The sequence below is a fragment of the Petromyzon marinus genome, chromosome 2 (genome assembly GCF_048934315.1).
Source record: "Petromyzon marinus isolate PM22_M1 ecotype Great Lakes invasive population chromosome 2, UKy_Petmar_22M1.pri1.0, whole genome shotgun sequence".
NCBI classification, from domain to species: Eukaryota; Metazoa; Chordata; class Hyperoartia; order Petromyzontiformes; family Petromyzontidae; genus Petromyzon; species Petromyzon marinus.
In genome coordinates this window covers 10,074,464-10,102,316 of record NC_133668.1, presented here as the reverse complement: position 1 = coordinate 10,102,316, position 27,853 = coordinate 10,074,464, and the positions used below count along the sequence as shown (strand labels likewise).

The window sequence follows — 27,853 nt, the reverse complement described above, 5'->3', positions numbered from 1 at the left end:
CAAAATATACCTTAAACATTCGTAGCTCGCTTTTCTCCCACTTCACCAACCCACATTGATGGATACGGTCTCGAGGGAGCCCATCCAACAACAGATTGACACATTGCTGAAAATGATCATGATCGACATCATCATCATGATCGACATCACCAGGTCCACTGTTGGACGAAGACCTCCCCAACCTGCCAACATCCTACCGCTTGAGCGTCGTGATAAATCCACCGAGACCCAGCTCGCGAGCACCTACGCACGGGGAGCTGATTGCATCATTCCATCTCATCCCCTTTTTGTTACGTGGACATCCTCTCGATTACAATAATGATGAAATGATTACACGGAACCCATACGTGCGGTTCCGCACACACCCTTACATGCCGTGATCACCCACCCCCCCATAACTTAGGGGTGCAGGCAAGCCGGAATAATTCACCGTGCTGTTTGCTGCTGGCATCTCTCCAAGAACTTCCAAAAAGTGACGCACACACGTAGGGGGTGGTGGGGGGTGGTGTGTGGGGGGGTGGTGGTGGGGGGTGGTGGTGGTGGGGGGTGGTGGTGGGGGGTGGTGGAGGGTGATGGTGGTGGGGGGGTGGTGGGGGGTGGTGGTGGTGGGGGGTGGTGGGGGTGGTGGTGGTGGGGGGTGGTGGTGGTGGTGGGGGGTGGTGGTGGTGGTGGGGGGTGGTGGTGGGGGGTGGTGGTGGTGGTGGGGGGTGGTGGTGGTGGTGGGGGGTGGTGGTGGTGGTGGGGGGTGGTAGGGGGTGGTGGGGGGTGGTAGGGGGTGGTGGTGGTGGGGGGTGGGCCCGGGAACTGACGCCGCACCGGGCCGGGCCAGTGATGTAACGCGCGGCAGCAGCAAACCACGATCCGGGGCCGGCCTCATGTTTCTTATAAAAGACGGGTCTGCTCGAACGAGAGTGTCACAGAGGCGGCGACTTGTCTTGAAACACTTTTTGTTTATTTTATTTTTTGTTTGTTTCTCTCTTCGACGCTCCCTCCACACACCCGCCTTGCGACAATAGTTATAATAAAAAGGATCCGGTACGTGAGAGTACCGTACGCGTCTGTATTTGTAGCCGAAACGACGAGTCGTTCGCGAAATAGCGCGATAAACTTGTTTCCCTTTACTTACGTTACGAAAATATACGTTGGGAAATTTACCAAGGGCTGCGTGGTTTCTCAGTTCGGTACACTTTAGTGTACTATTAGAAGTGCAGGGTGGTGGTGAAAAACACTCAGTTGTAAGGCGGCTCTGCATAAATACTGCGGAGAAACTGATTTTTTACGCAGTGACTATCTCGCACATTGCACTTACACGTACGTGTGTGTGTGTGGATACAGACACACGTACGTGCATTATATCATACTGACTTAACGCGGCGTGCGTTAAGCCTCACTATAGACTGGCAGACGGGCAACAGACGCGGGCATTGTACAGGGCCGCCAGCACGTCTGTGCGTACAGCTCATCGCAGACGAGAGGCGGCAGCAGGCACGGTAGAGCAGCAACAGAGACAGGCAGACACAGCCGTGTGTGTGCCCCCCACCCCCGCCGGTAACCACACCACTCCCATCAACCACCACAATGCGCCGCAGTCTCCTCCACACGTTCCAACCGCGGCCGCCGCCGCAGCTTCTTCTTCTGCTGCTGCTGCTGCGGGTCGCTCTGCCCGTCGCCGGTGCCAGCGTCTCCTCCTCGTCCTCGTCGTCCTCGTCCTCGTCGTCGCCGTCTGACGATGCGGCCGTGCGATGCGAGCCGTGCGACGCAGCAGCGCTGGCCGTGTGCGGCGAGCCTCCGTCGGGCTGCGCCGAGACGGTGCGGGAGCCCGGCTGCGGCTGCTGCCTCACGTGCGCGCTGCTCGCCGGCGACGCGTGCGGCGTCTACACGGAGCGCTGCGGCGAGGGGCTCGGGTGCAGCCCGGCCCCCGGGGAACGGCGGCCCCTCCAGGCGCTGCTCGACGGCCGCGGCGTCTGCACGAACCTCACGGTCTACAGGCTGCACCAGCAGCGGCAAGGGGAGGGAGCGACGGCAGCGGCGGGTGCTAATCCCAACGAGAGCGGGCAGGGTGAGTGAGGGTTTGAGGATTAGGGGAGATTGATTGTCTCTTCACCCATCCCACACACACCCCCCCCACACCACTGTGGCTGGGAGGTGACCGGCAATGTTTATTACGTTGTGCCCGTGTGTCGACGAGGTCGGTGTGGTGAGCCAGTGGTCGAAATGGGGAGCGGGTTTAGACCAAAAAAGAGAAATGTGAGAGAGGTATGAACGTTTTCAGTGGTGGCAGGGTACAATGCAACTCAAAATGAAACGCACGCACTCTCAACACGTCCATCAATAGTTACGCGGTGTATAGCGTGTTGTCTGTAATTACAAGTCGGTGCAACATCTCGGCCGCTCTCTGCTTTGAAGATGGGCCATTTCTCGAAACGTTAGCCAACTACATATTCGATTATTTCCGTTCTAAAGTATGAGTGGTAAATGCGAATGTGTTGAGTGCTTTTGTGGATGAGACGTGTGGTTGGTGATGGTGAAATGGTGGTTGCACGCACTGCGCCATAGATCATGCGACCTGGGTTCCAATACCAGCCATGAATATAAACCAATTGGTGAGTGGTGGTCAAAGCCCCCTAAGTTCACTCTACCAAATCAACACTGGGGAGAAAAAGGCGGCCGGACAGGTTGTGCTTACTGACCACACCACCCTCCCGTGTGCCGTGCTGGGTCTCTTAATAAGAGCTCTTGTCTCCCAACAGACGTGTGCAAGGTCCACATATTCAGATTCAGAATGCCTGGCTTGGAGGCGTGCATATTCGTATACGCGAATGTTGAATCGGTGTGTGTGTGGATGTGTACTGGTGAATGTTAGTGTATATAATAGTGTCATTAGTTTTATGTGTTGAAAGCACCTCCCTGTGTGCAGGTTATTGGCGAGGTTCCTGTGTAACGTGTGCATAAAAAAAAATGCACGTAAGCATGTGTGCACGTATTCGAGTGCATGCAAACGTGTGCAAATGTAACGTATAATTATCTCAGTTCATGCACAAATACCGTACTGCGCCCGTACTGTGTATACAATCACCCACAATTCACATCATGCGGATATCTGGAAATGCGGAATTTGCTCAGCTTACAGCTAAGTGCTGTCAGCGATATCTATTCAATTAAACATAAATAATTGTCCGTTACATTACGAGAAAACCTTTACAGGTTTAACTTTGAAACGTTTGGCTTTTGAAGCCTCAAAAGTGCATCGCAGTTTCTCTTTGCATAGCCCAGCTTCAGGAATGCCGTTCACGTGTCGCGCCCATAACTGCACTTTATTCAGATCGGAATCTGAAAAAAAATTCTCGCTAAAAGAAGCGTTCCAAAAAAAACCCCAGAGGAGATCATTTATTTACCCCCATGCCCCGTCATTTTGAATGTGCAAAGTTAACTTTGAGGGTTCATGTTAACATGGTGAAGTTTTAGAGCAGGTTTAAAAATTGTGACCGTTTTTTCTCTTCATATTTGAAGCGTTGCAACTCCAAAGATATAAATCTTCATCTGAAACGTCTCAGTGTACTGTATATACTCTGTACAAAGGTGGCATTGTCCATCATCTCTCTATGGAAAACGTGCAGAATGCACTCACTTAAAATACAGATATATACTACAGTGTTGTGCATTGCTTCGTGTATCTTTATGGTGAAATAACTGAACGGAACGTGGCTTTGAAACGCACGCCCTGCAAGTTACATTCTGGGGACATGCGAATGTGAGGCAAGACTAAAACGCCGCACTGTGTGCAATGCGCCATCTGCATCCACTTTGCTATAATTGCTGGCCCTCTTGGTGAACTGCAGCAAAAATGAACTCACGAAGTAATGAATGCAATAAAACATCGTGAACACTTCATTCCTGTTGCAAAAGCTTGCTCGGAGATGAACCCATTTAACAAGAAATCTATTGCGCGTGTCGGTGAAATTGGTGCAGTGAACATAGTTCACGATTCAAGCCCTGCTGCATAACAGAAAGCAAGTGTATATGATCGTAGGCTGTGCTAAAAATCTGGCAACCTGCAGTTAGATTTCTGAGCGCAGCTAATATATCAGTGGAGTGATATCAAACGTGTCCTGGGTCTCCCCAACGGCGACTCAGCCTTAAATGAGTACCTGGCGTGTAAACATCATTACAGGGAGACAAAGGCGGGCAAGCATGGTACTGGCCACACTACCCCTTCTAGGTAGTTGTTTGCTGACAATACTTGTCCCAACAGCCTACGTGTTAAACCGCCTATAAAGGCTAAATGGGGAATCTTTGACTTTGTTAATGCTGACGAGGAATGACTTGTTTTGCAGGCACTGTGAACTCGAGCGAAGAGGCAGAGTCTGCAACGATGCTGCCGGTTGAGACTGCACGCATCACCACGCATCCGCCCAGGCCACACAACCGGCTCCTGGAGGCGGAACTCAAGAAGCTTCGCACCGGCATGAAGACCTTGGACCAGAAGGAGAAGGGGGACACGCGCATCCACCAAATGCTCAGCAAACACCACGAGAATGATTATGTAAGTGCCTCCATGGCTTGCCGGCTCTGTGCCTTTCAAACCCCACTGTTACCCTTTTTGCCACTGCAGGTTATCTGAAACAAGTATAGGATCTATTTTTTGTATTCCTCAGAAAAGTGCTGTACCCCTTAACCTCCGCATAGTTACAGTCACAGCAAAGCCAAACTCTGAATTCTGATGGATGGTATTGCTCTGCTTATGTAATATCCGTGTAGCATATCAAGACATGAGGAAATACACTTTGTCATTAATAGGTTAATGTGAATTGCATAATTAAGCTATTTTTAAATGATAACGTCCTTTTAAAATATTGTTTTGCAGAGGTTTCATCCGCTAACACTACCTTGTACACATTTGACTTTCACCAGGGACCGTGCCGCAAAAACATGGAGAACATTTTGGAGAATCTGAAAAGCATGTCACAACTGAGTCCGAAAGGCATTTACATTCCAAACTGCGACAAGAAGGGCTACTACAAGAAGAAGCAGGTAAACATCTGATCCATAGAGAATAATTTCACTTTCATATATCTCTTATATCCTGCATTGTAATAGTCCATCAAGCACCTGCACAGGAGCTGATTGCATTGCTCAATCTTTCCCCTATGGGAAAACCTGAAACCCAGTTCTCAGTAACTGTCAATTTTTGTAAAAAAATTAAAAGCTTAACACAGGATATCACAATTGTATATTTGAAAAAGCATGCATATTCCTATTTTGTGAATTATTTTCTTCATTTTTGCAAAAACGCTACACACTAACGTCTGCTTTTTTAAAACCAAAATTTGTCAGATACAACCTTTTTAAAGGGTTGGAATTAGGTTGTACATCACCAAATATTGACGCAGTGCCAAAGAAATATCGCATTGGTTAGGAAACAATATTTAAATGCACACCTAAAACAACTACACTTACCTTTTTGTGTTGCAGTGCAAGCCATCGCGGGGCAGGCAACGTGGCCTCTGCTGGTGTGTGGACAAGTATGGCCAGCAGCTGCCAGGCTCGGAGTCGCAGAAGGGAGACGTGTATTGTCATACTCAGGAGAGTGATTAGGCACCGAGATGGAGCAGAGCTATTAAGGCATAGGATGGGAACGAATGGACTTAAGCCGACAAGGTGAATAGTGAGGGCAGTTCGGCTTTAATGGTTAGTTAACATGTTGAGGTAGTTGTAGGTTTTTATGTTTTGTTACTGGCTTCATCTGAGATGAGGCGATATCCATTCCATACTGGAAGACGTTGTGGTGTGTTTGTGACTCTGCACTGTCCTCGTGACTGCTCCAGAGAGCTGGAGACGGAGCCTGCAAGAAGTCCTGGGGAAGAGGCGTTTTCATCTTTATTGTTTTTAACCTTACAGAAATAAACTTGAAATTATGGTTTTCAGCCAGGGCTGCCAATTATAAGTAACAGTTGTAAATGTTTATATTTGATGCCATGTTATTTCTTTGAAGGATTGAGATTGCTTTAATGGTTTCTCTGTGGCTTGTTTTGTGGATTGAATCTAAAACCTGTAATTTAACAGCCAGATGTTTGCAATTAAAACACATCATGAAACACAGTATGCTTCATAGGTTAGGACACTGGAAGGATCAGTGTTGGGATATACAAATTCACACATACTTTTTCCGCCTTTGAAAGATTCTTGTCTAAAAGTCCCCACCAGCTGGTGATTTTGTTTATGTTTTTTGGCAGCCCTCGCCACTGTGTACATGGAAAACCTGGTGTGTAATCCATCTGTAGACATATAATCCATCTTTACATCAGCATTAAGTTAAATGTATATCGTCAACCTTTATCAACAATTACTGCTCCTGTTCAGATTTTTACATTTAACAACTGTGACTTCTCTTCATACCTTGGGCCAAATTTGACAGCTCTTAAACCAAACGGGGAGTGCTATCCTTTTCTATTTAAGTTATTTTATTTTAAGATATATTTGCCTTTGTTTGTAAACTTGAAGTAATACTTCAGCTATTTATGCGTTTTTCTAATTTAAATCATGGTGTATCATTTTTGTAATAAGTTCTTGTATTGTGTATTTAAAGATTCAGTCTAATTAAAAATATTTAGAAATTATGTGTTTTTTTTATTTGTGGCCTTTAAGCAAACTTTACATTTCTATAGTTCATGTTTGTGAAAAAAAATCTAATTCACAGTTTTACTGCATACTAGCCAACAGATTAAACTTAACAGATACCATCAGAACATGGTCATTCTCTGTACTGAACTTCTTTAAAACCCACTTCACAGTAAATCAATAAAATTGACATCACCATGCTCAATCAAGAGTTGTGGAAGATGCATTGGCAAGCCTGAAGTTTCCTAAGTTACTTATAGCGTCTTTGCCAGCTTCACCATACTGCTCATTGTGGATTGTTGAAGGGTGTGGGGGAGGAAGGGGTCACCTAGAACCGGTTTAGATATCATTAGCCACTTATGTTGATCGTGGCCAGGAATTTAACCCAGGATATTGAGTTTATCACCCTGAACTAGGGGTGTAAATTCAACACATGGCAGATACCAGTCTCTACAGGGCAGTCACACTTTAATCCATTTACAGTGGCGTGGGGAGGGCTTCAAGCAGTGGAATAAACTGAATGAATGTCAACTATAGTTTGGCATCACAATATTAAAATGCTGAATGACGTCTAAACCTCACTGGCAAACTTCAATTACTTCCTGGTGTGTTAAAGGCACAACATCAAGTGTACCAGTCTGTGAAAATATTCCATTGAAAAATAAATCACGCAGGACTGGTATGAATTGTATTATGCATATCTGCAAATATAAGCAGGCTATATTCAATATACGCGGTGACCCTTTAAAGGCGGTCATAAATATTTTACATAACTTGAATGTTTCCACTTGGTCCGGAATGTATAAAGGTGGGTGGGTTTTTATTAAATGGCTCCAATTTCTTCAGTAATCTAAACAATATGACACGTGGAATGTGTTTAAAAGTTACTGGGTTTAAACAGCTACAGTATTTACTTACCAGATGAGCCGCTCTTCCAGGTGTGGCAGCGTGCAAGAAGAACAGCTCACTCGTCAATCTGTGCCATTTTCTCAATACACAAATATTAATACTCTTTTCGTTGGGGTTTTTCCGCGCGTTTTTCACACGGATTCCCCCTTCCATAAAGCAGCCTCCAAAGAGTATGCCCCACTTTATCCCATCAGCCACCCATCTGTCGGGGTCCTCCAGTTTTTTCCCTCCACATTTAGAAATGCGCGTTCGGAGTATTTTGCTGCTAAACATTTGCACGTGATAAGCCACTTCGTTGAGCTATTATATGTGGCCAGGTAGCTTCTGAAAAAGAGCTATATGGCTCTGGGCCGTACCTGGTAAAATACAAAAAATAGTTTGTTTATCCACGCACCCTTGCTTGTTCGTTATAATTGCCAAGTCGTCCGCTTTAGCTTCCTCTCTTCTTCCCCCGTTACTTCCTCCCCCATTGCTCTTCTCTCCCAAGGGCACTCACCGCAATACCCCTCGGTCCTCCTCTTCAATGATACTCTCCGCATAAGCCCCTTTCCCCCCAAAAAAACATTCCTATAACAATGTCAGCATGGTGTAACCAGAAGGGTGCATTTGTGAGAAGGAGAAAGACGTGCGCACACACAACCACGCCAACCCAGTGGTGTTGCCGTGACCTAGCCTTAAGAGGGTCATTAAACAACAAAGGGGGAGCACGGCAAAGGCAATTTCAAACAAACGTAGCTCTCACCCTTGTGTGTGTGATGATGCTGCGACACCCATCGCTTGTCACCACTGCCGTAAAATATTGTACTAACACTGTTTGGGATTGACTATAAAACATTAGATTGGGGGGGGGGGGGTGGTGAGATTTCAGCAGGGAGAACTCGGCCCCTCCCTTTTACCCCCCCGTTAGTTCCCCCTTGAGGATACGGGGATGTATTAAACAAATGTAATGGTTCGACAGAGGCGCACACACGCGTATGGAGGCAACACTATTAACACAACTGCAATACAACTGTAACACACACTATATATGTAGTGGATTAACACGCGCATACAGGGGGGAATGGTAAAGACGCGCGAGTTATGGACAGTGGGGTTACGTCGGGCCGGCCAGGTGTGGCGGCGGGAAACTGTGCGGTAATGACGGGCCAATTAAGTTGGTAAGCGATATACGGCTGTGATTGGCCGGGGTTGTTGTCAAGGGCGAGGTGGCGCCGGGATGTCTGGGAATAGAGGGGTTCAAGTAACAGGTGCGGGGGGGACGCGGGGCGTCGGTGGCACGTGGCCAAATTAATTGGTTGGTAATGAGAACGGGGATATATTCGGGAGATGGGAAGAACGAGTTGAGTTGTCGCTGGGAATGGAACGAAGCAGGTCGGGGAGAACCGGAGTGAAGACATAGGAGACAGAACAAGCTAGCAGTAGAGCAGAGACAAGCAGAGACAAGCAGAGAGAGACAGAGACAAGCAGAGACAAGCAGAGACAGGCAGAGACAGGCAGAGATGGAGTGGGACCGAGACAGAGAGACAGAGACAGCGGGAGAGAGACAGAGATACAGCGTGAGACAGAGACAGAGAGGGACAGAGATAGCGGGAGAGAGACAGATACAGCGGGAGACAGAGACATCGAGCGATGGAGAGAGACAGAGACATCGAGCGACGAAGAGAGACAGAGACATCGAGCGACGGAGAGAGACAGAGACAGCGAGTGACGAAGAGAGACAGGGACGACGCAGAGAGACAGTGAGGGATAGGGGAGGAAGCGGAGTGAGCGAGACGGGCGGAGCGCGGCGAGCGAGCTGCGGCTAAGCGGAATGACAGTCACAGACATAATGTGAAGAGTTGTAATAAAAGTGGTGTCGGAGAAAACAAGAAAGTTGTCCGCGTCAAGTCGACCACTACATTTGGTGTCAGGAGTGACTACGGTATGTTGGATATATTAGCGACATATACAACAGGTACCATGCCGACATGTCAAAGAAATCGGCTAAGCGAAAGAACGTGCCGACAGACTCGTCCGACGACAGCAACGACGTGGACGTGATTCCTGCGTCTGGGCAAGAAGGTGCTGCTCCCCCGGCGGACCTGGTCGACCAGGTGTTTGCGGGGCGGGAGGACGAGGAGTCTAAGCCAAAAACTGCCTTCCGAACACCACAGGGATTGTTCCATTTTAACGTGCTCCCGATGGTGCTCCATTCCACGCCGGCCACCTTCCAATGCCTGATGGAACTCGTGTTGTCCGGATTGCAGTGGGAGTTGTGCTTGATATACCTTGACGACGTCATTGTTTTCAGTAAAGATTTGACGAACATTTGCAGCGGTTGCGTGCCGTGTTTGGCCGAGTGCGGCACGCTAACTTAAAATTTAAGCCCCAAAAGTGCCATTTGCTGAGGACGTCCGTTAAATACTTGGGTCACGTTGTTAGCGCATCAGGAGTCGCCACCGATCCGGACAAAACGAGCTGCGTACGCACGTGGCCAGTGCCAAAAACGGTGTCGGAAGTGCGTAGCTTCGTGGGTTTCGCGTCATATTACCGCCGATTCATTAAAGATTTTGCCACAATTGCAAGGCTGCTGCACACCTTGACCGGTACGGGTAAGAAGTTTCTCTGGGGTGACGAGGAACAGTGTTCATTTGAGACACTTCGGGGCGCTTTGGCGGACGCACCGCCGCTTGGATATCCGGATTTCACGAAAATGTTTATCCTTGACACAAATGCCAGTGACACTGGCATAGGCGCCATCTTGTCGCAAAATATCTACGGTGTTGAGAGAGTTGTGGCGTACGGTAGCCGCGTGTTGTCTCCGGCTGAGCAAAAATATTGCGTGACGCGCAGGGAGCTGCTGGCCATCGTGCACTTTGTTCTGCTGTACCGACCGTACTTGTATGGCAGTGAATTTTTGGTCCGTACTGACCACGCAGGGCCACAATACTCCTTGCGGGTTGACCAGCCTTCGGGCCAGATGGCCCGTTGGCTCGAAATCCTGCAAGGGTATTCCTTTAAGATCCAACATAAAAAGGGAACGCGTCATGTCAACGCCGACGCTTTATCATGGTTGCCGCAGCCGACAGGCTCGTGTCGGTGTGCAGAGGGCTCACTGCGTTGCAGTCCATCGCTGCAGGACGTTCCGGCTATGGTCACAGCGGAGGGGGTTTCCGCTGAGAGGTCCGGCATATTGGGGTTGACGCTGGCCCATTGGAAGCGCCTACAGGTGGAGGATTCCTCCCTGGCCAGAATGAGGCTTCGGGCCTCTCGTTCGAGGGGATTGGCGGATCGCCCCTTCCTTCAGCTTGTCGACGGTCTCCTCGTGTCCTGGGACGTCGAACTGCAAAATATCTGTGTTGTTGCTCATTTACAATACACACGAGAAACTGATGCATTTCGGTGAAAAAAAAAACGCGCTGACCTTCGGGAAGGAGTTTTACCTTCTGATTGGAACCACGTAGACAACATGACTGCTTCTTCTGCCGATTCACTTTCAATCAAATGCAAAGCTAACCTAATCGCTAAATTCAACCACCTATCAAAGAAAAACCCGGTTCCACAGATCACAAAACTAGACGTTAACAAAATTGTTATCAGAGTAGCACCCCGATTTCGGACAATCTGAAAACAGTATTGGCTAAAGGACTAAATTTTGCTGTGACCCCAAAACATATACCGATAGATGAAATCATTTCTCAGGTCAATGTAGCCCTCAAAGGTATAGGACACATCCAAGCAGACGTCGCGAGAGCTGAAATAGCTACTATTCTTAAGAATGCTAAGAAACCCATCAGCAACATCAGCAAAGATGAATGCTCTGAACTCGCGAAATTAAAAGAGAGACATGATATAGTCATCTTCTCAGCCGACAAGGGCAATGCCACTGTAATTATGGATACAAATTGATACAACAATAAAATTCAGGACCTACTCAATGATGGTAGTTACTCAAAAATTAAAAATGACCCTATTAATAGCCTAACTATAAAAACCAACAAGATCATCACTTGTTCGACCTCCCTAATCGAATCAACTAAACGTCCTTCCCTAAAACCTTCTGCTGCAAGACCCCCTAGATTCTATGGTCTTCCAAAGATTAATAAAGAAGGCACAACACTACGACCCATCGTATCCACGATCAACTCCCCTACCTATAAGCTAGCACGTTTTCTGTCGGATACCTTGCTGCCTTTCACTGGCAAGACCTCCTCAGTAGTACTTAACTCAGCCCAATTGGTCTCTATGGTCAAAGACGTTGTACTGTCCCCTGACGATATCCTTGTCAGCTTCGATGTGGTCTCCTTGTTCACCAAGGTCCCGGTACCTGATATCATTGAAATAATTGAGAATTTGGTACAACATGGACTAAACCCTGAGGTACCTACGCTGGTCAGGCACTGCCTCACCAACACCTACTTTACTTGGAACGGTTCCTTCTACAAGGAAAATGAGGGTACTCCCATGGGTTCCCCCTTGTCACCAGTGATAGCCAATGTTTTCATGGAGAAATTTGAATCGGACGCCATCCAGACTTCCACCCTCAGACCTTCCCTGTGGAAGAGATATGTGGATGACACTTTCGTCATTTGGCCACATGGCCTCCCAGCTCTGAACCTTTTTTTACACCACATCAATTCCAGACATCCCGCCATCAAATTCACCATGCAAGTGGAGAAAGATGGCAAGCTACCATTCTTGGATGTTCTGTTTGAGAGGAGACCTGATGGCTCATTGGGGCATTCTGTCTACAGGAAACCAACCCACACGGATTCCTACTTGAAACCTAATTCCCGCCACCACCCAGCTCAAAATAATTCTCTCATCAAACTTTATACCATAGGGCTCATTGCATTTCGAACCAACACCACCTGACCAGTGAATTAAAACATGTACACCTGGCCCTCAAAAGGAATGGATACTCTGACCGTACCATCCGCCAAGCTGTTTCTCCCTCCATACAGAAACAACCACTTGATACTCCGGTCAAAACCATCACACTACCATATATAGCAGGCGTTACTAAAAAGATTTCCAAAATTCTAAACAAACACAAGATCCAGGTCCAGTTCAATACAGTACACAAATTTCGTGATCTGATCCCATCCATGAAGGATGTCATTCCTGACTAACAGTACCCTGGCGTTTACAAATTGAGTTGTACCTGCGGTCATTGCTATATCGGGGAGACGAAGCGACATGTCTCTGACCGAATTCGCGAGCACAAATCAGATTTGAAATACGGCAGAACGAATTATTCTGCCGTAGCTGATCACTGTTACAATGCTGTGGGTGATCACGATATAATTTTCTCCGATACCAAGGTTCTTTGCAAACGCATGGGTTTTCATCAGAGATTTGTTCACGAGGCCATTCAGATTTATAAACACAGACACAATTTCAACCGAGAAGATGGTTTCAAATTAAGTAACCATTGGAAAGATGTTCTAAATCGAACCAAACATTAAATTAATTTTCAAAGGTACAGTATATTTTTTCAAATAGTGGTACCCCAAACTTTCACAGCTCTTAAAATTCCCTTTTCACACCATCGAAGTGTATACCCAGTTGCTGTTAATAGCTCAGCTTATTGAAGAATATATTGAGTACATTTATTATATTGATGTTATTTCGACTTAGTTTTTTCACATCAGTTTGCTGTATGATAGTTGGGTAGCTGTATGATAGTTGGGTAGCGTGGCTCCTTTGGCGTCCATGTACTAGGCGCCTCTGTGGATGTGTAGGCTTTGACTTTAACATAGCTATTTCTGTGACCAGCCATAAGCTGGACCCTCGGCTGTTTCAATGCTAAATTCTCCTGTTTGATGTGTAAACTCCTTTGTCGGGGTGCCTCACTTCTCTCACCCAGTGTTCATTGGAGCTCTGTCATCCCGACAGTTTTGTTCCTTCACCTTAATCCCTCTTACACAGCTTAAAGGCCGTGGTCTGAGCTTGCCTCTGTTTCACTCCAGCGCAGTCTTCGAGACAGTCTGGTCCCTTCACCTGATGAAGGCCGCTTGTGTTGTGGCCGAAACGTCGTTATTTTTGTTGTTTTATTTTTTTACCTACGTGACTTTACCGAATAGAACCAAAGAGTATGGATCCTTGCAGTCACGAAAGTTTCAAATCTAGAAAAGGAATTTTACTGGCCAGGCATGCATAATGATATACAACGATTTATTAAGTTCTGCCACGAATGCGCACGGTGGAAAGCGCCGGCGCAACCCTATCGTGTACCATTGCAATCGATATGGATTTCCCGTGTCAACAAAATTGTTGCCCTAGACATATTGAGTCCGTTTCCCGTCACCCCAAGGGGGCACAAATACTTGCTCGTGGGCGTTGAGTACCTCACTTGCTGGCCTATGGCATGGCCACTGGTGGACCAATCTGCGGGGTCAATCACTGAAGCTTTCCTGCAAGGATACGTCCTTGATAAAGGTGCCCCAGAGCACTTGCTCACCGATCAAGGCATGCATCGACGGGGTACTCGCCCTTCTACTTAATGTACGGTCGGGAGCCGGAGGCCCCGGCCCTGGTCAGATTGGGCGTGCAGGCGCAAGGGAAGTCGTCGGCAGTACCTGCTCCCATGTAGGTGGCATTGGACCGTCTGAAGGAGGCTAGGGAGGCCTCGTTGGGTAACACCGCGAGACGGCATGCCGCCAACGAACGGTTGCATGGCACACAGTCTCCTCGGGAGCCCTGGCGTGTGGGGGACAGGGCTTGGCTGCACTGCCCCATGGTGCTAGTGGGCACGTCTCCAAAGTTCCATCGACCCTGGCAGGGCCGTCGAGATTGTGGAAACTCGTCGGGACCAGAGTGTACGGATTCGCTTTGGTCGCCGCATATGGCATGTTCACCCGTCGCGCCTTAAGAAATGTGTACCTCCCTACGACGCGTCATCTCCCATCCCAAAGCGGCCTCTGTTGGATGTGTCCGACGAACCTGTGGTACGGTCGCATGTGAACGCGTCTCAGCAGTCTGCCTCCCGTGTGCCTGCAGGACCGCCACTACTAAATCGGAGGAGGCTTTCTGGCAGATTCTCTGGCCGTAGGCCGGTTGGCCAGCCGCAACCTCGGGAAGCGGCCCGGGATGCACAGGAGCGGGATGCGATCACACCAGCTGATGATCGCTGTGACGAGGAGGGGCACGCATCGAGGACAGGACGCAGCCCCGTGTTAACGAGGGAGCGTTCCCCGCCCTTGTCCCGTGTTGATCCATTCAGGGGTGATGGACCGGCCGCTGGAACCCGACCCCCGAGGAAGGACTTTCCATTGACAACGCGCCTTATACGGCTGCTGTACACACGTCGTTAAGCGACGCCATTGTTGTTGATTATTGTGTGATGTTATTGTTGCTCACCACTGTTCAGGTGTCGGATTGTTGTTGTAGCCGGGACGGCTAATTCTTTCATCACGGGGGGGTGGGGGGGGTGATGTAGTGGATTAACATGCGCATACAGGGGGGAATGGTAAAGACGCACGAGTTATGGACAGTGGAGTTACGTCGGGCCGGCCAGGTGTGGCGGCGGGAAACTGTGCAGTAATGACGGGCCAATTAAGCTGGAGACCGATGTATGGCTGTGATTGGATGGGGTTGTTGTCAAGGGCGGAGTGGCGCCAGAATGTCTGGGAATAGAGGGGGCAAGTAACAGGTGTAGAGGTGTTAACCACGCACTGTTCGGTAACCTGCATTGCCACCAGGTATCAAGGGGGCAGTGCAGCGTTACCTCGGGGTACATAACGGTTGGGGTCAGACGAGGTGAAGTGGATCGTAGCCACAGTTTAGGAGGAACCAATCAGCCAGTTCGACATGGGAATGTGTGATTGGTTATACCTGGCCACGAACGAGTATAAGAAGGGTGACCCAACAGAGCTCGGGGAGTTCTCTCCCTACACGAAGACCGAAGACTGGGCTGAAGACTAGCCAAGACCCTGGACCAGCCTTCCAGCCCTTTTGAGGGCTAAGGCATACCCAGTGGTCAGGACCCACCGGGCCAGCGGTGGGTCAGATAGCCTCCCCTAGGTCCAAGCCGAAGGACTCTAGGCTAGGATAGCGGTAGACGTGTAAGTCCCACCAAGTCCGGAGGCTGTACCTCCTTAGGTATCAAGGAGGTTAGCGGTAGACGTGCAAGTCCCGCCAAGCTAGGAGGTTAGCGGCAGAGGTGCGAGTCCCGCCAAACTAGGAGGCTGTACCTCCCTAGGGTATTGGGGGAGGGGACCGAATATCCCTCAGTGTGTGTTAAGGATTGTGTAAGGAACAGTTACAATAAACAGAGTGTGCCTCCTAAGAAGTTTACTCTTCTTTACAACACTACACAGGTGCAGGGGGATGCGGGGCGTTGGTGGCACGTGGCCTAATTAATTGGTTGGTAATGAGAACGGGGATATATTCGGGAGACGGGAAGAACGAGTTGACTTATTACTCATTACTCAGAACGAGTTGAGTTGTCGCTGGGACTGGAACGAAGCAGGTTGGGCAGAACCGGAGCGAAGACATAGGAGACAGAACAGGCTAGCAGTAGAGCAGAGAGAAGCAGAGACGAGCACAGACGACCAGAGACAAGCAGAGACAGGCAGAGGCAAGCAGAGACAGGCAGAAACGGAGTGGGACAAAGAGAGACAGAGACAGCGGGAGAGAGACAGAGATACAGCGTGAGAGAGAGACAGAGACAGCGGGAGAGAGACAGAGGTACAGCGTGGGACAGAAACAGAGAGAGACAGAGATAGCAGGAGAGAGACAGAGATACAGCGGGAGACAGAGACAGCGAGCGACGGAGAGAGACAGAGACATCGAGCGACGGAGAGAGACAGAAACAGCGAGTGACGAAGAGAGACAGGGACGACGCAGAGGGACAGTGAGGGATAGGGGAGGAAGCGGAGTGAGGGAGACGGGCGGAAAATGGTGACCGAGCTACCGTTAAGCGGAATGATGGAGTCACAGACAATGTGAAGAGTTGTAATAAAAGTGGTGTCGGAGAAAACAAGAAAGTTGTCCGCGTCAAGTCGACCACTACATATATAAGGTGGTGACCACCGTCCTAATCTCGCTAACACTCGAACACTCGGGTACGACTCAACGTTGCCAAGCCAGGAGGGCTTCTCCTTGGCCACGACGACTTGAGGCTTCTGTCTTCAGTCTTCATGAGGCATCTTCATCCCGGACACGAACAGCCCCCCTTTGCGTGGGGAGCCCGCTTATATGCGCCTCAGCGTGGTTGGCCACACCCAGGCCACGCCCACCTTCTTGAACCCTCGAGAAGGCTCTGCTACCATATTTAACCAATGAATGTGTGCCTCTCAACAAATAGAACGTTAATAAATAACCAGCGACCGACAATAAATTACGCGAGCAACATATTTACACATAAGGAGAGAAGAGAAGAAAAAAAAGAAAAAATGTGAATGATGAATTAACTACACAAAAAGCATGCATGAACCTCCACAGGCGCACCCCCCAGCTCGCCCGGTACACCCGACACTCGGCCCTCGGGAATTGGAGATGAGGGGATGTGACGGGGATGAACAAACGGCTTAAGTCGCGATGGATGTACGAACCAATTCCTGTGGATTTAACACACTGAGGCCGGTTGGCCTGTACCCCTTTGACCGGACCCTGCCAGGGCCCATACAGCTTGGGGGGTGTGCCGATAGGCACTTGTGGACAGTGCAGCCAAGCCTTGTCTCCCGGGGCCCACTGTTTTCCCGATTCACGACGACCTCTCAACTGCTTGTTGGCCAATTGCCGGGCGGCGGAATTTTCTCTAAAGGCCTCGCGCGCCTCCGAAACCCATTGGAGGATAAACAGCATAGGTTCAGAGATGGTAACCTTCGGCTTCTCAGGAGCCGTTTTAAGCTGGACATCAATTGGGGGGGGGGGGGGGGGGTGGGGTTTGGTTCCCGCCCATACATCAAAAAGAACGGCGAGTAGCCAGTGGAAACATGCGGAGTCATTCTGTAGGCTGCAAGCACCCCAGGGGTGCACAAATCCCAATATTTCTGTAACTCATCGACCTGCTGACTCAACATCGAGGTCAGAGTCCTATTGAGCTGCTCTACCATCCCATCCGTTTGGGGATGATAGGGTGATGTGCGAACCTTTTCTGTCCCCAAAAGGTCGCACACCTCCTTCAGTAGTTTAGCCAAAAAATGTTTCCCCTGATCAGTGAGGAGGCGCTCCGGGGGTTCTTTATCTAGCACGTACCCATGCAAAAATACATCAGTGATACCGGCAGCCGATTGATTTGGAAGCGGCCAAGCCATGGGCCAGCGGGAAAAGTATTCAACGCCCACAAGTAAGTATTTATTTCCCCGGGCCGTAGTAGGGAAGGGTCCCAATATGTCTAGAGCCATAAGCTCGTTGATGCGGGACACTTTAATGGACTGTAAGGGCGGGCAGCACTTCACAGGCGGCGGCTTGCGACGAGTACACTGCACACAACCCTTCAAGACGTTTTTAATGTCATCCGCCATACCGGGCCAAAAATAATCAAGCCTAAGGGTGGCCAGTGTCTTATGAACCCCCAAATGCATTAGCCGCTCATGGATGGCCACAATCAGCCTGCCCCTAAGGCACGTAGGCGCAATAATGCGATAGCGTTGCAACCCGCCATCCCAATACATCAACAAGCCCCCCTTTTGAATGACGGGAGCTATCCTGCGTCGGCCTGAGCCATCACTCAACTCCCCAACATGACGCCGTATTTTCAATAGGGAAGTGTCCTCTGCCTGGAGGCGCCCCCATTCAGAGTTGTTCAGCCCTAGGGCAGCGTCACGTGCCATGGGAGCGCTGGGCTCCTTCGTGGAAGATGTCGATGCCAACGCGATGATGGGGGGATACACACTCATGTCCGGCGATTTCCAGTGGACCGAGCCCGAAAGACACGTGCAGGCGCTGTCCGGGGGAAGCCGCGACAGCGCATCAGCATTAGCGTGCCACGGCCCCTTATGATAAGACACCCGGAACAAGTAATCCTGCAGGATTTCTAGCCAGCATGAGAGCTGGCCCGATGGTTGCTCAATGCGCAAGGCGTACTGGAGGGCGGCGTGATCGAAGCCCGAAGCGTCCTCGATGTGCAGAGCGGCACCCCAAGGCAACGTGTCCCAGCAGCCTGCAATTGTAGCAGTTGACACGGCTGGGGTCCGGACGAGGGAAGGCTACTTGAGGACGGTCGCGTCTTCCTTGCCGCTCCACATCACGTCTCCGCCCTCCTCCGCCGTCGACAGCAGCACAAACTGGAGTGACTCTTCGCGCCTGCGCGCAGGTGCAGTGCACGCCACCAGCCCCGTTGGTCTCTTCAACCCAAGGTGAGTCTGTATACGTCGGGAGATCACAAGGGATAACGGATCATCCTCCTCCGAGGCAGGTAGGGTGACGTTCAATTCTTTCGCCAGCCCCAACAGTCTTTCTAAGACTAATGAGTCAATGCCTGCCACCTCCATCTTCGAGAACGTCCCCTGTGCCAGGGACAGCAGAGCGCTTCAGTACATTCACCAAACTTAATAACCAGGCTACATATTCTTGGTTCTTTCGGTAAAGTCACGTTGAAGGGAAACAATAAAATAATAAAATATATATAAAACAATACAATTCTCACGACGTTTCGACTGTAACACAAACAGTCATCATCAGGTGTGAAAACCAACGGCAAGAAACATTTGAAAGAAGTGGCGGTTTGTATTTATTTATTTATAAACGTTAGCACCACGGACAGCGATTTGGCAGTTTGTTATAAGGACGAGTCCATCTATGTTCGGAAAAGAGGATAGGGGAGACGAAAAAATTAATGTATGCTATCAATTAAGACCCGGAATGGTTTATAAAATCCTTCCAATGATTGCTAAGCCAGAATCCATCTTCTCGGTTGAAATTGTCTGTGTTTGTATATGTGGATAGCCTCATGAACGAATCTCTCATGGTAGCCCGATGGCTTGCATGTGAGCCTACTGAATTATAACAGTGATCTGCCACGGCCGAGGTGTTGGTCCTATAGTGTTTAAGGTCTGCTTTGTGTTCACGAATGCGGTCCGAGACATGTCGTTTGGTTTCTCCAATGTAACTACTACCACAGAGGCAACTTAGTTTGTAGACACCAGGGTACTGTATGTCCGGAATCACATCTTTCACAGACGGAACCAGATCACGGATTTTATGTAATGTGTTGAAACGGACCTGGATCTTGTGTTTATTCAAGATTTTGGAGATCTTTTTTGTGATCCCCGCAATGTAGGGTAAAGTGATGGTTTTGAAAGGCTCCTCAAGAGGGTCCTTCTTCATGGTTTGAGTGATAGCTTTGCGGATTGTATAGTCGGAGTAACCATTAGCCTTAAGAGCTTGGTGTACGTGCTTGAGTTCACTGCCTGTGTTCCTGGTCGGATATGCATTGGGCTCTATGGTACAGAGTCTTGATGAGATAATTCTTCTGTGATGGATGGTGGTGGGAATCCGGTTTGAGATAAGCATCCGTATTGGTAGCTTTCCTGTAGACAGAGTGGCTCATTGAACCATCAGGTCTCTTTTTTATTAGGACATCCAAAAAAGGTAGCTTGCCATCTTTTTCGACTTCCATGGTAAATCTGCTGGCTGGGTGTATGGAATTGATGTGGTCGAAGAATTGGTCTAGAGCAGGCCGGCCATGTGGCCAGATGACAAAAGTGTCATCCACGTACCTCTTCCATAAGGTTGGGCGCAGAGTGGCAGTCTGGATGGCGTCAGTCTCAAATTTCTCCATTAAAATGTTAGCTATAACCGGAGATAGGGGGGAGCCAATTGGGGTGCCCTCAGTTTGTTTGTAGAAAGTTCCATTCCAAGTGAAGTATGTATTGGTTAAGCAGTGTCTCACCAGGGGGGGTACCTCAGTGTTTAGTCCTTGATGAACCAAGTCTTCAATGATTGCGATGGTGTCAGGTACAGGAACTTTGGTGAATAAGGAAACTACATCAAAACTAACAAGCATGTCGTCTGGGGACAGGGAAATACCCTTGATTGTCGATACCAGGTGAGTAGAATTTTGTACCGCAGAGGTGTTTTTTCCAGTGAAAGGACGCAGGATTTCAGACAAAAAACGAGCCAGTTTGTAGGTGGGAGAGTTGATAGTAGAGACGATGGGACGAAGGGGTGTATCTACTTTATGTATTTTTAGTAAGCCATATAATGTCAAAATAATGCAAACATAATAAAGATCCAATATACGTGAAATGTTTGCATATTTTTCAGTGTTTTTCTCCATACGTTTTCATCATCAGCCATGATCTATCCACAGCTAGATGAAGACCTTTCCAAGTCAAAGCCATCCCTCATCATCATAGTAGTTCCTATACATTTGACAAAAAAAAACTCCAATACATTCGTCAATAACATTGCCTTAAAATAACATATATATATACTTTAAAAGGTTACACTTTGGGCAATGGCCCTTCTTCATAGCACATAAATGCACATGACCTGATGACATCGATTCATGGTCACAGACTTCGCCTGGTCTTGAGTGTTCTCTTCTATGGCTGCCATTCCATAATAAGTTTCAACCATCATCTCTTTTCGCCAAGTATCCTGATCAAGCCCACCAACTTACTTTTCAACAGTCAACACGTCACTAATTTTCATTTTAATTGTTCGTTGATCCATGTGTTCCCAGTTATCTCTTAGTCTAATTCTAATCATGCAGCTGTCCATCGCTCTCCGTGCACTTTTCAGCTATTGTTCCATGTATTTTTTAAAATCAGCAACCGTGTTTCTGATCCATAAAGCAGAGCATGTAATATGTATTACCTGTACTTTGTACAACGTTCTCTCTTCTTTAAGCAAATTTATACGTTGAATTTCATTATCAATCTCATTATCGGTTTTCCAAAAACATTGTAACCTGCTCTCGTTCAACTCTTATTTTTATCATAATAATCCTGGCCAGCCATCAATACTTGCCATAAGTATATATTGTAACGTGTTTCATAGTTGTGCCCCTCCAACCAATACTGTATTTTAATTTGCTTAGAGAAATAATTTTACATGACTAGTTTTAGGCATTTTACCTTGAATCCTAAAATCAATAATTTCCTGCAATTTATTGCAAATGGTTATTATTACGGCATCAGTATGTCTGAAATGGTAAATATATTTTCCATTTATGTGTATGCCTTTAAATCTCCAGTCCGCTATTTCTAAAAATGAATTTAATATTGCTGTGAATAACTTTGGTGAGAGCATATATCCTTGCATGACGTCCCTTCTGATATTAGTATATTGATCATGATGCTTAAGAAACTAGATGCATTAAACGAAAATATTGGTTGAAGTCTGATATTAATATATTAATATATGGTAACGTTATCAGTGGACACCTTGGCTGCAAAAAAAAGAATATTGTGATATGCTACTCTTGGAAAATGAATATATAGCAATAGCTGATGCGACTACAGGTCCATCTTGCTTCAGGTTATCCCCATAGTTGGAAATATATATGCATCATTCATCTGCCTGTCTTGATAACCTGACCTTGATAACCTGACCTTTTCCATCCGACACAATTTCTAAACCCATCCCAATGTACAGGATTACAATTATTTCTTGCCAAATTATATTTTTAATATCCAAGTTGCTTATTGTTATCCCATGAAATTCTTAGCATCTTCCACATAAGCCTTGATTCAAAGGTGAAGAGCAAATTATATTGTGGTTTTGTTAAATGACATATCTGGGACATAAGTAACACAGATATTACTACTCAAAAATCCATCTCTGAGCAATAAAATTGGACCTCTCAACTCTTCCAAAGTTAGTTTGAGGCCCATCATAACCGGTACTTCCGACATACTGGAGTTTCAAATAACACAATATGAAGAAGCACACAGCCTCTGTGCATATACAAAAACCACCAGCAGTTCCTTAAGAAGTGCACTGTGGTTCTCTTTGTCTTAAGTCACCATCACATTTGACTACACAGATAAGTAATTAAATCCTCTAAAATCTCCACTTGTGATAAAGATGCAATAACCCCATGCAAAACATCAGTGGATTGAGAAAGGGCTGCAAAATATTATTTTAAAAGTAATTCAGTGCAGTTTAAAGTACAAGCAGGAAAGAACAAGCATAACTTTTTGGTCTTCCATTTTTTTGCGTGTGAAATGTACATACTTTTTAGTAAATCCATTACATACAAAAACTACAGTATGTAATTGCTCTTTGGTTCTTTCGGTAAAGTCACGTAGAAAGAAAATAACTTAAATAATAGAATACGACGTTTCAATTGCAACACATGCAACCGTCATCAGGTAGAACTAAATTTGAGAGAGAGACAAACACAGACACGGAGACACGCAGATAGACACACAAGCAGAGAGAGACAACACAGAGACACACAGAGAGAGACACAACATAGACACACAGAAACCCAATGCCTCTGTGTTGAGGCCTTCAAAAGAGAGAGAGGGGGAGCAGAGAGGGAGGTGGGTCTGCTGGAGCAGCTGCTGGAGCAGAGCAATTAGTGTGATTTGAAGCTTTCATGACTGCAGGAATCCATACTCTTTGGTTCTTTCGGTAAAGTCGCGTAGTTAGAAATAAAATAAAACAAATCACGACATTTCGATGGCAACACAAGCGACCTTCATCAGGTGGCACCGATACATTTACATGCTAATTTCTCACATTGGCCCCACAGGCACAGCTTCTCTGCCTTCCACAGGCACAGCTTCTCTGCCTTCCACAGGCACAGCTTCTCTGCCTTCCACAGGCACAGCTTCTCTGCCTTCAACAGGCACAGCTTCTCTCTGCCTTACACCGATCACCTGCGCCCACCCCCTCTCTCACCCTCCCCCCCTTGCTTCCTTCTCTAGCTCCGCCCACTTACCCTTGGGTTGGGCCCACCACAACCCTTTATAAACTCTTGTTGTCAGCAGCTCTTTCTCCTGTCAGCGGTTGTCCTGGTGTATCGGTGCCACCTGACGAAGGTCGCTTGTGTTGCGATCGAAACGTCGTGATTTATTTTATTTCTAACTACGTGACTTTACCAAAAGAACCAAAGAGTATAGTAATCAGCATGTCACTGAAAGACCCAACAAGACTGGTACATTTTAGAGAGAGTTGTGTCGAAATCCACCCCAAAGCGATCGAGGGAGAGAAAGAGCGAATGGACCTATGAGAGCCTGGTAAATTTTAGAGAGAGAAATAGGCAGTTTGAGAAAACAAAACTCTAAAATGTACCAGTCTTTCATTGACATGCTAATTTCTCTGCTCCAGCAGACCCACCTCTCTCTCTCTGCCCCCCCCCTCTCTCTTTTGAAGGCCTCGACACAGAGGCATTGGGTCTCTGTGTGTCTATGTTGTCTCTGTGTCTCTCTCTGCTTGTGTCTGTCTCCGTGTCTGTGTTTTGTCTCGCTCAAATTTCGTTCTGATGACGGTTGCTTGTGTTGCAATCGAAACGTCGTATTCTATTATTTAATTTATTTATTTCTACGTGACTTTACCGAAAGAACCAAAGAGCAATTCCTGCAGTCACGAAAGCTTCAAATCAAGTTTGTTACAGTATGTAATGTTGTAAAAATACGTATCTTACTTTAGTTGTTTTAACTGTATGCAGTGGATTTGTGAAAAGACAAGAAAATTTACAGAACAAGAAGAATAGCAACATAAAAATGGATCTTTAATTTCAGTACCATGCTCAGGCATGTATTCGCATTAAACAAGTCAACATCCACCCAGGGCTGACACATCACTAGAGGGACAGACAACGGGTTTACTACATCTAAACCATTTTCACTTGTGCTTCTTTCAGCAAATAAAATGGAAACAAATTCACCTGTATTTGTAATGTTGACAGTTCATTTTTTTAAGAACGATTTTCGTAAAAAAATCTGGCCACTCAAAAATTTCAAATCACAAAATACTTTTTTTCAGTTTTCTTTTCTTATTTTTAAATTTAACAATTCATAAAATATTGCTGTATCAAATTTCTATTACATCCACTTACAGAATATACAATACATTATAAAGTGAATACTCCAGATAATAAACTGGAGACACACACTGCTCATTTTTGACAAAAATGCAGCATGCTCCAACATGCATGAAAAAAATGTTACGATACACTGTGCAGAGGTGATGCCATGCTATAAGCCATGCCGTTGAACACGTTTGTGCAAAACGTACACGTTTAATATACAGTTAATGCATGCGTCATGCCTGTCACTATGAGGTTAGGTATTAACTTGTTTGTATAGTAAACCAAAGAAGTTAGTTTTACTCTATGATGTGCCACAAATAGTAAACACTGTGAAACTTTACCCACAAAATAAGACTGCTTATCACAAGATCAGATAAAAAAAAGTTAAAATAAATGTTTGCATTCAACACAATCCCTGATGCTTCAAACACACCAACAAAACAAGCCCAAAAACATAATTAGATAAATCAGAAGATTTATATAGTGTGGAAAGCATTCCATGTTTAATTTGTGTTAAAAAGCAACAAATGACTAAATAGTAATGTGGCACACTGGAAAATTGATTTTAAAATGTTAAAAGATGGCAAATTCCCCTCATAGAACCAGCATTTACTTGGAATCATAGTGAAACAAACTTACTTTTGTAATGCTAATAATTTTGCCCTACTGAAATTTATGTTAACACTCGATTATATTTCCTACTACAGTCTCTGTCTTTTTTGGTCTTTCAAAAGTTTTTAGCATTAGAAAAATTCCTACATACGTCACTGAAAATGTCTGCAATACTACAAGAGGCATATCAGTGTTGAAGCACTTTAGTTTATCATAAAAACATTTGGCAGTATATTTTTTTAACTGAAAGGCAGTCAAATAGGGACAATAATTGGAGGCAAATATATGGCAAGTGTGAGTGACAATGATTGATACCAGTGACAAGTGTTAACACAAGCTACCAAAAGGAGTTAACAAAAAAAAACATGACAGTATTTTGGTCATTTGAAGGTTGAATATTACAGCCATAATACTGTACAGTGTGCAATAATGTACAGAATGACATTTGTATGATGACAGTTGCTTTGGTTGCAACATGTGAGTTGGTAGTGTTCAGGGAAGCAACACCAATGAACTGAGCTTGAAAGTTAAATGGATAGAACGTTTCCTTTGACATGAACTATGATTATATGTCAGAGCAGACAGGACTTTTACTACCCAGAGGTTGGTTGTAGAATGGCTAATGGGCGCTGTGACGAGATCTGCTCTCCAGCTGAAGCTTTCACAGTTGTCAAGAGTGTGGACATTTAACGTGGCAATTGTATGGTCAGGTCGCAGTTACAAGCATATGGTCTACAGATAACGCAGCAGACATTAGTTTTACACGTGGTGAACCCTTCAGACACACATACTGCCTCGATAATACTTTAAATGTAACGATTATTTGGCAGTGTCAATGAGGAGGCTAAAAGTGGTGCAGTTGTTTTCTAGCTTTTACAACCCCCATCAGCAACACGCGTACAAGTTCCAAATGGACCAGTCAGACGGACATCTCGGCCACGGCAGGCACAGCAGAGAAACTGGGGACCGTTGCGTTGGCGATCGCCCTCAGTGAGAATCTGTCGCCGCCGACTACAACGTCTGAAGAGGTTCCAGAGTCCCAGCCCGCAACATATTTGAGAGCCACTCTGCTGATTGGATACATCCTGCGTTCCTGAAACGAGGCACGGGCGAGCCTTCCCTCAGCCGGGCAGCTCTCCAGGCCCTGCTTGCCCTCCAGAAAGTATGTGAGCATCTCCCCTTTGCCCTTCACGGTGACTTTTCCACGGCAGGTGAACTCGTAGTTGCTCTGCTTTAGGATCTTGTACACATCCTCACTCACCTGTTATCAAATGCAATGATTGTACACAAATTGCATGAGTCAAAGTATTTTTTTTACATTTCGCAGCTTGCACCATGCGGTTCAGGCAGTGACTAAGAAAATATAAGAATTAAACTTTAAAAATATATAAATATAAAATAAGCAAAGTTTATGCCTTAAATCATCTGGTATACTGTAGTTTTGGTCGGACATACTTATCATGAGTACCATATTCTGTTATTTACAGAAATGGACGTTTTCTTCTAATTTAATGCAAAAGTTGCGGATGCATCAAATAACTTGGTAGATTTTAGTTTGACTAGAATTGTATAAGATTATTGACAACGGGCACAAGTTCAGGGTCCACCTTACTACTCTGGAGCATCTTAATCCGGAAAAAACCTATATTCATGTATTAGAATGTGATTTTTCTCTCATTCAAAATTACATTACAAACTAAGATGAATTTTAAGTTCATTGTTTAGCCTATGATAATCATAATGAAAATGATTAGTTTTTGCCATAGCGTCTTACACACCACGGCGTCTCAGAGCGCATTACATCTCATCTCAACACATTTGCAAGGGCACCCCCAGTGGCAGCCATCCCTGTGCGTACAAGGTGACTCAACACCTGGCCTGCAAATGGGCATTAGTCTGCCAGTAATGGGCAGTGATTATTATGTATAGTCCCAATTGAGTAATTTGTAGGTAATTTGTTTTATTTGATGTATTTGGACCCTGATGGCGGGACACGATTGCCTTCTCTTGCGAATGATATCAGATCATCTTTAACGTCCAATGTCAAGCAGACGGAGCATAGTATTATGGTTATTACACCCGAAGTAATAATCTAGGCTGCCGCTGTATTCGAATCATAAACCTCTGCAACAAGCGGCAAACGGACTATCGCAAGCCCATGTCACCACCCCTTACGGAATATATTTAGTACTCGTAAAGAAACAGAAGGCACACCTGTATTTTTCCTGGTAGGCCTGTGCTGTCCATGCGACTCGCCACATTGACGGTGTTCCCCCAGATGTCGTACTGCGGCCTGCGAGCACCAATCACCCCAGCCACAACGGGCCCAACACTGATTCCTGACGCACAAGAAAGTTACCTTTAACATACTGAAGCAAGCAGAAGTCAAAACATTTTGCACAATAGACATTTTAAACTCACATTGATGACTTAGTTTGTTTTATGTACTGCACATGTCAATTAAAAGGTAAAGGTGCAGCCTTGCAATTTCTTTCTCACCCCACTTTTGGTGGGAGGGCCTCAACTAGAGGGAGCCCTCAATAACCCCTACAAAGCGTATTTGGTATACTCTCCCAATGCTGGCCAGACATCGTGGAAGAGGTGAGAGCACCCACACATCACCTCATCACCTTACTAACTGTGGTGTACCTAATTGTTGGGTGGACAGTGGTTAGTGATATGTGTGAATAGATCCTGGGCCAATCCCCTTCACACTGACAGACGTGGTGATGTATGATAAAACAACCCTCATGACCGACACAGCATGGGCAGGTCTTCATCCAGCAATTAATTGACAAA

The 27,853-nt window shown here is 46.5% G+C and overlaps 2 protein-coding genes across 4 annotated transcripts in view; one reads left to right on the top strand and one right to left on the bottom strand.

Annotated features, from left to right (window-relative positions):
• Positions 1–862: 862 nt before the first annotated feature.
• IGFBP3 (insulin like growth factor binding protein 3) lies at positions 863–6,854 on the top strand. Its single transcript, XM_032964034.2, has 4 exons — positions 863–2,059; positions 4,335–4,543; positions 4,912–5,031; positions 5,473–6,854. The coding sequence occupies exons 1-4, from the start codon at positions 1,579–1,581 to the stop codon at positions 5,593–5,595; spliced, it is 933 nt and encodes a 310-aa protein (XP_032819925.2). The 5' UTR covers positions 863–1,578; the 3' UTR covers positions 5,596–6,854.
• Positions 6,855–24,121: 17,267 nt separating this feature from the next.
• Positions 24,122–27,853, bottom strand: part of ADCY1 (adenylate cyclase 1) — a 45,017-nt gene continuing 41,285 nt past the window's right edge. For all 3 annotated transcript variants that reach the window (XM_076069606.1, XM_032964047.2, XM_032964055.2), the window contains 2 exons: positions 27,269–27,393; positions 24,122–26,315 (listed from right to left, as the gene is read on the bottom strand). In XM_076069606.1, coding sequence (XP_075925721.1) covers positions 25,974–26,315; positions 27,269–27,393 — 467 coding nt within the window. In that variant the 3' untranslated portion in view covers positions 24,122–25,973. The remainder of the gene's footprint in view (positions 26,316–27,268; positions 27,394–27,853) is intronic.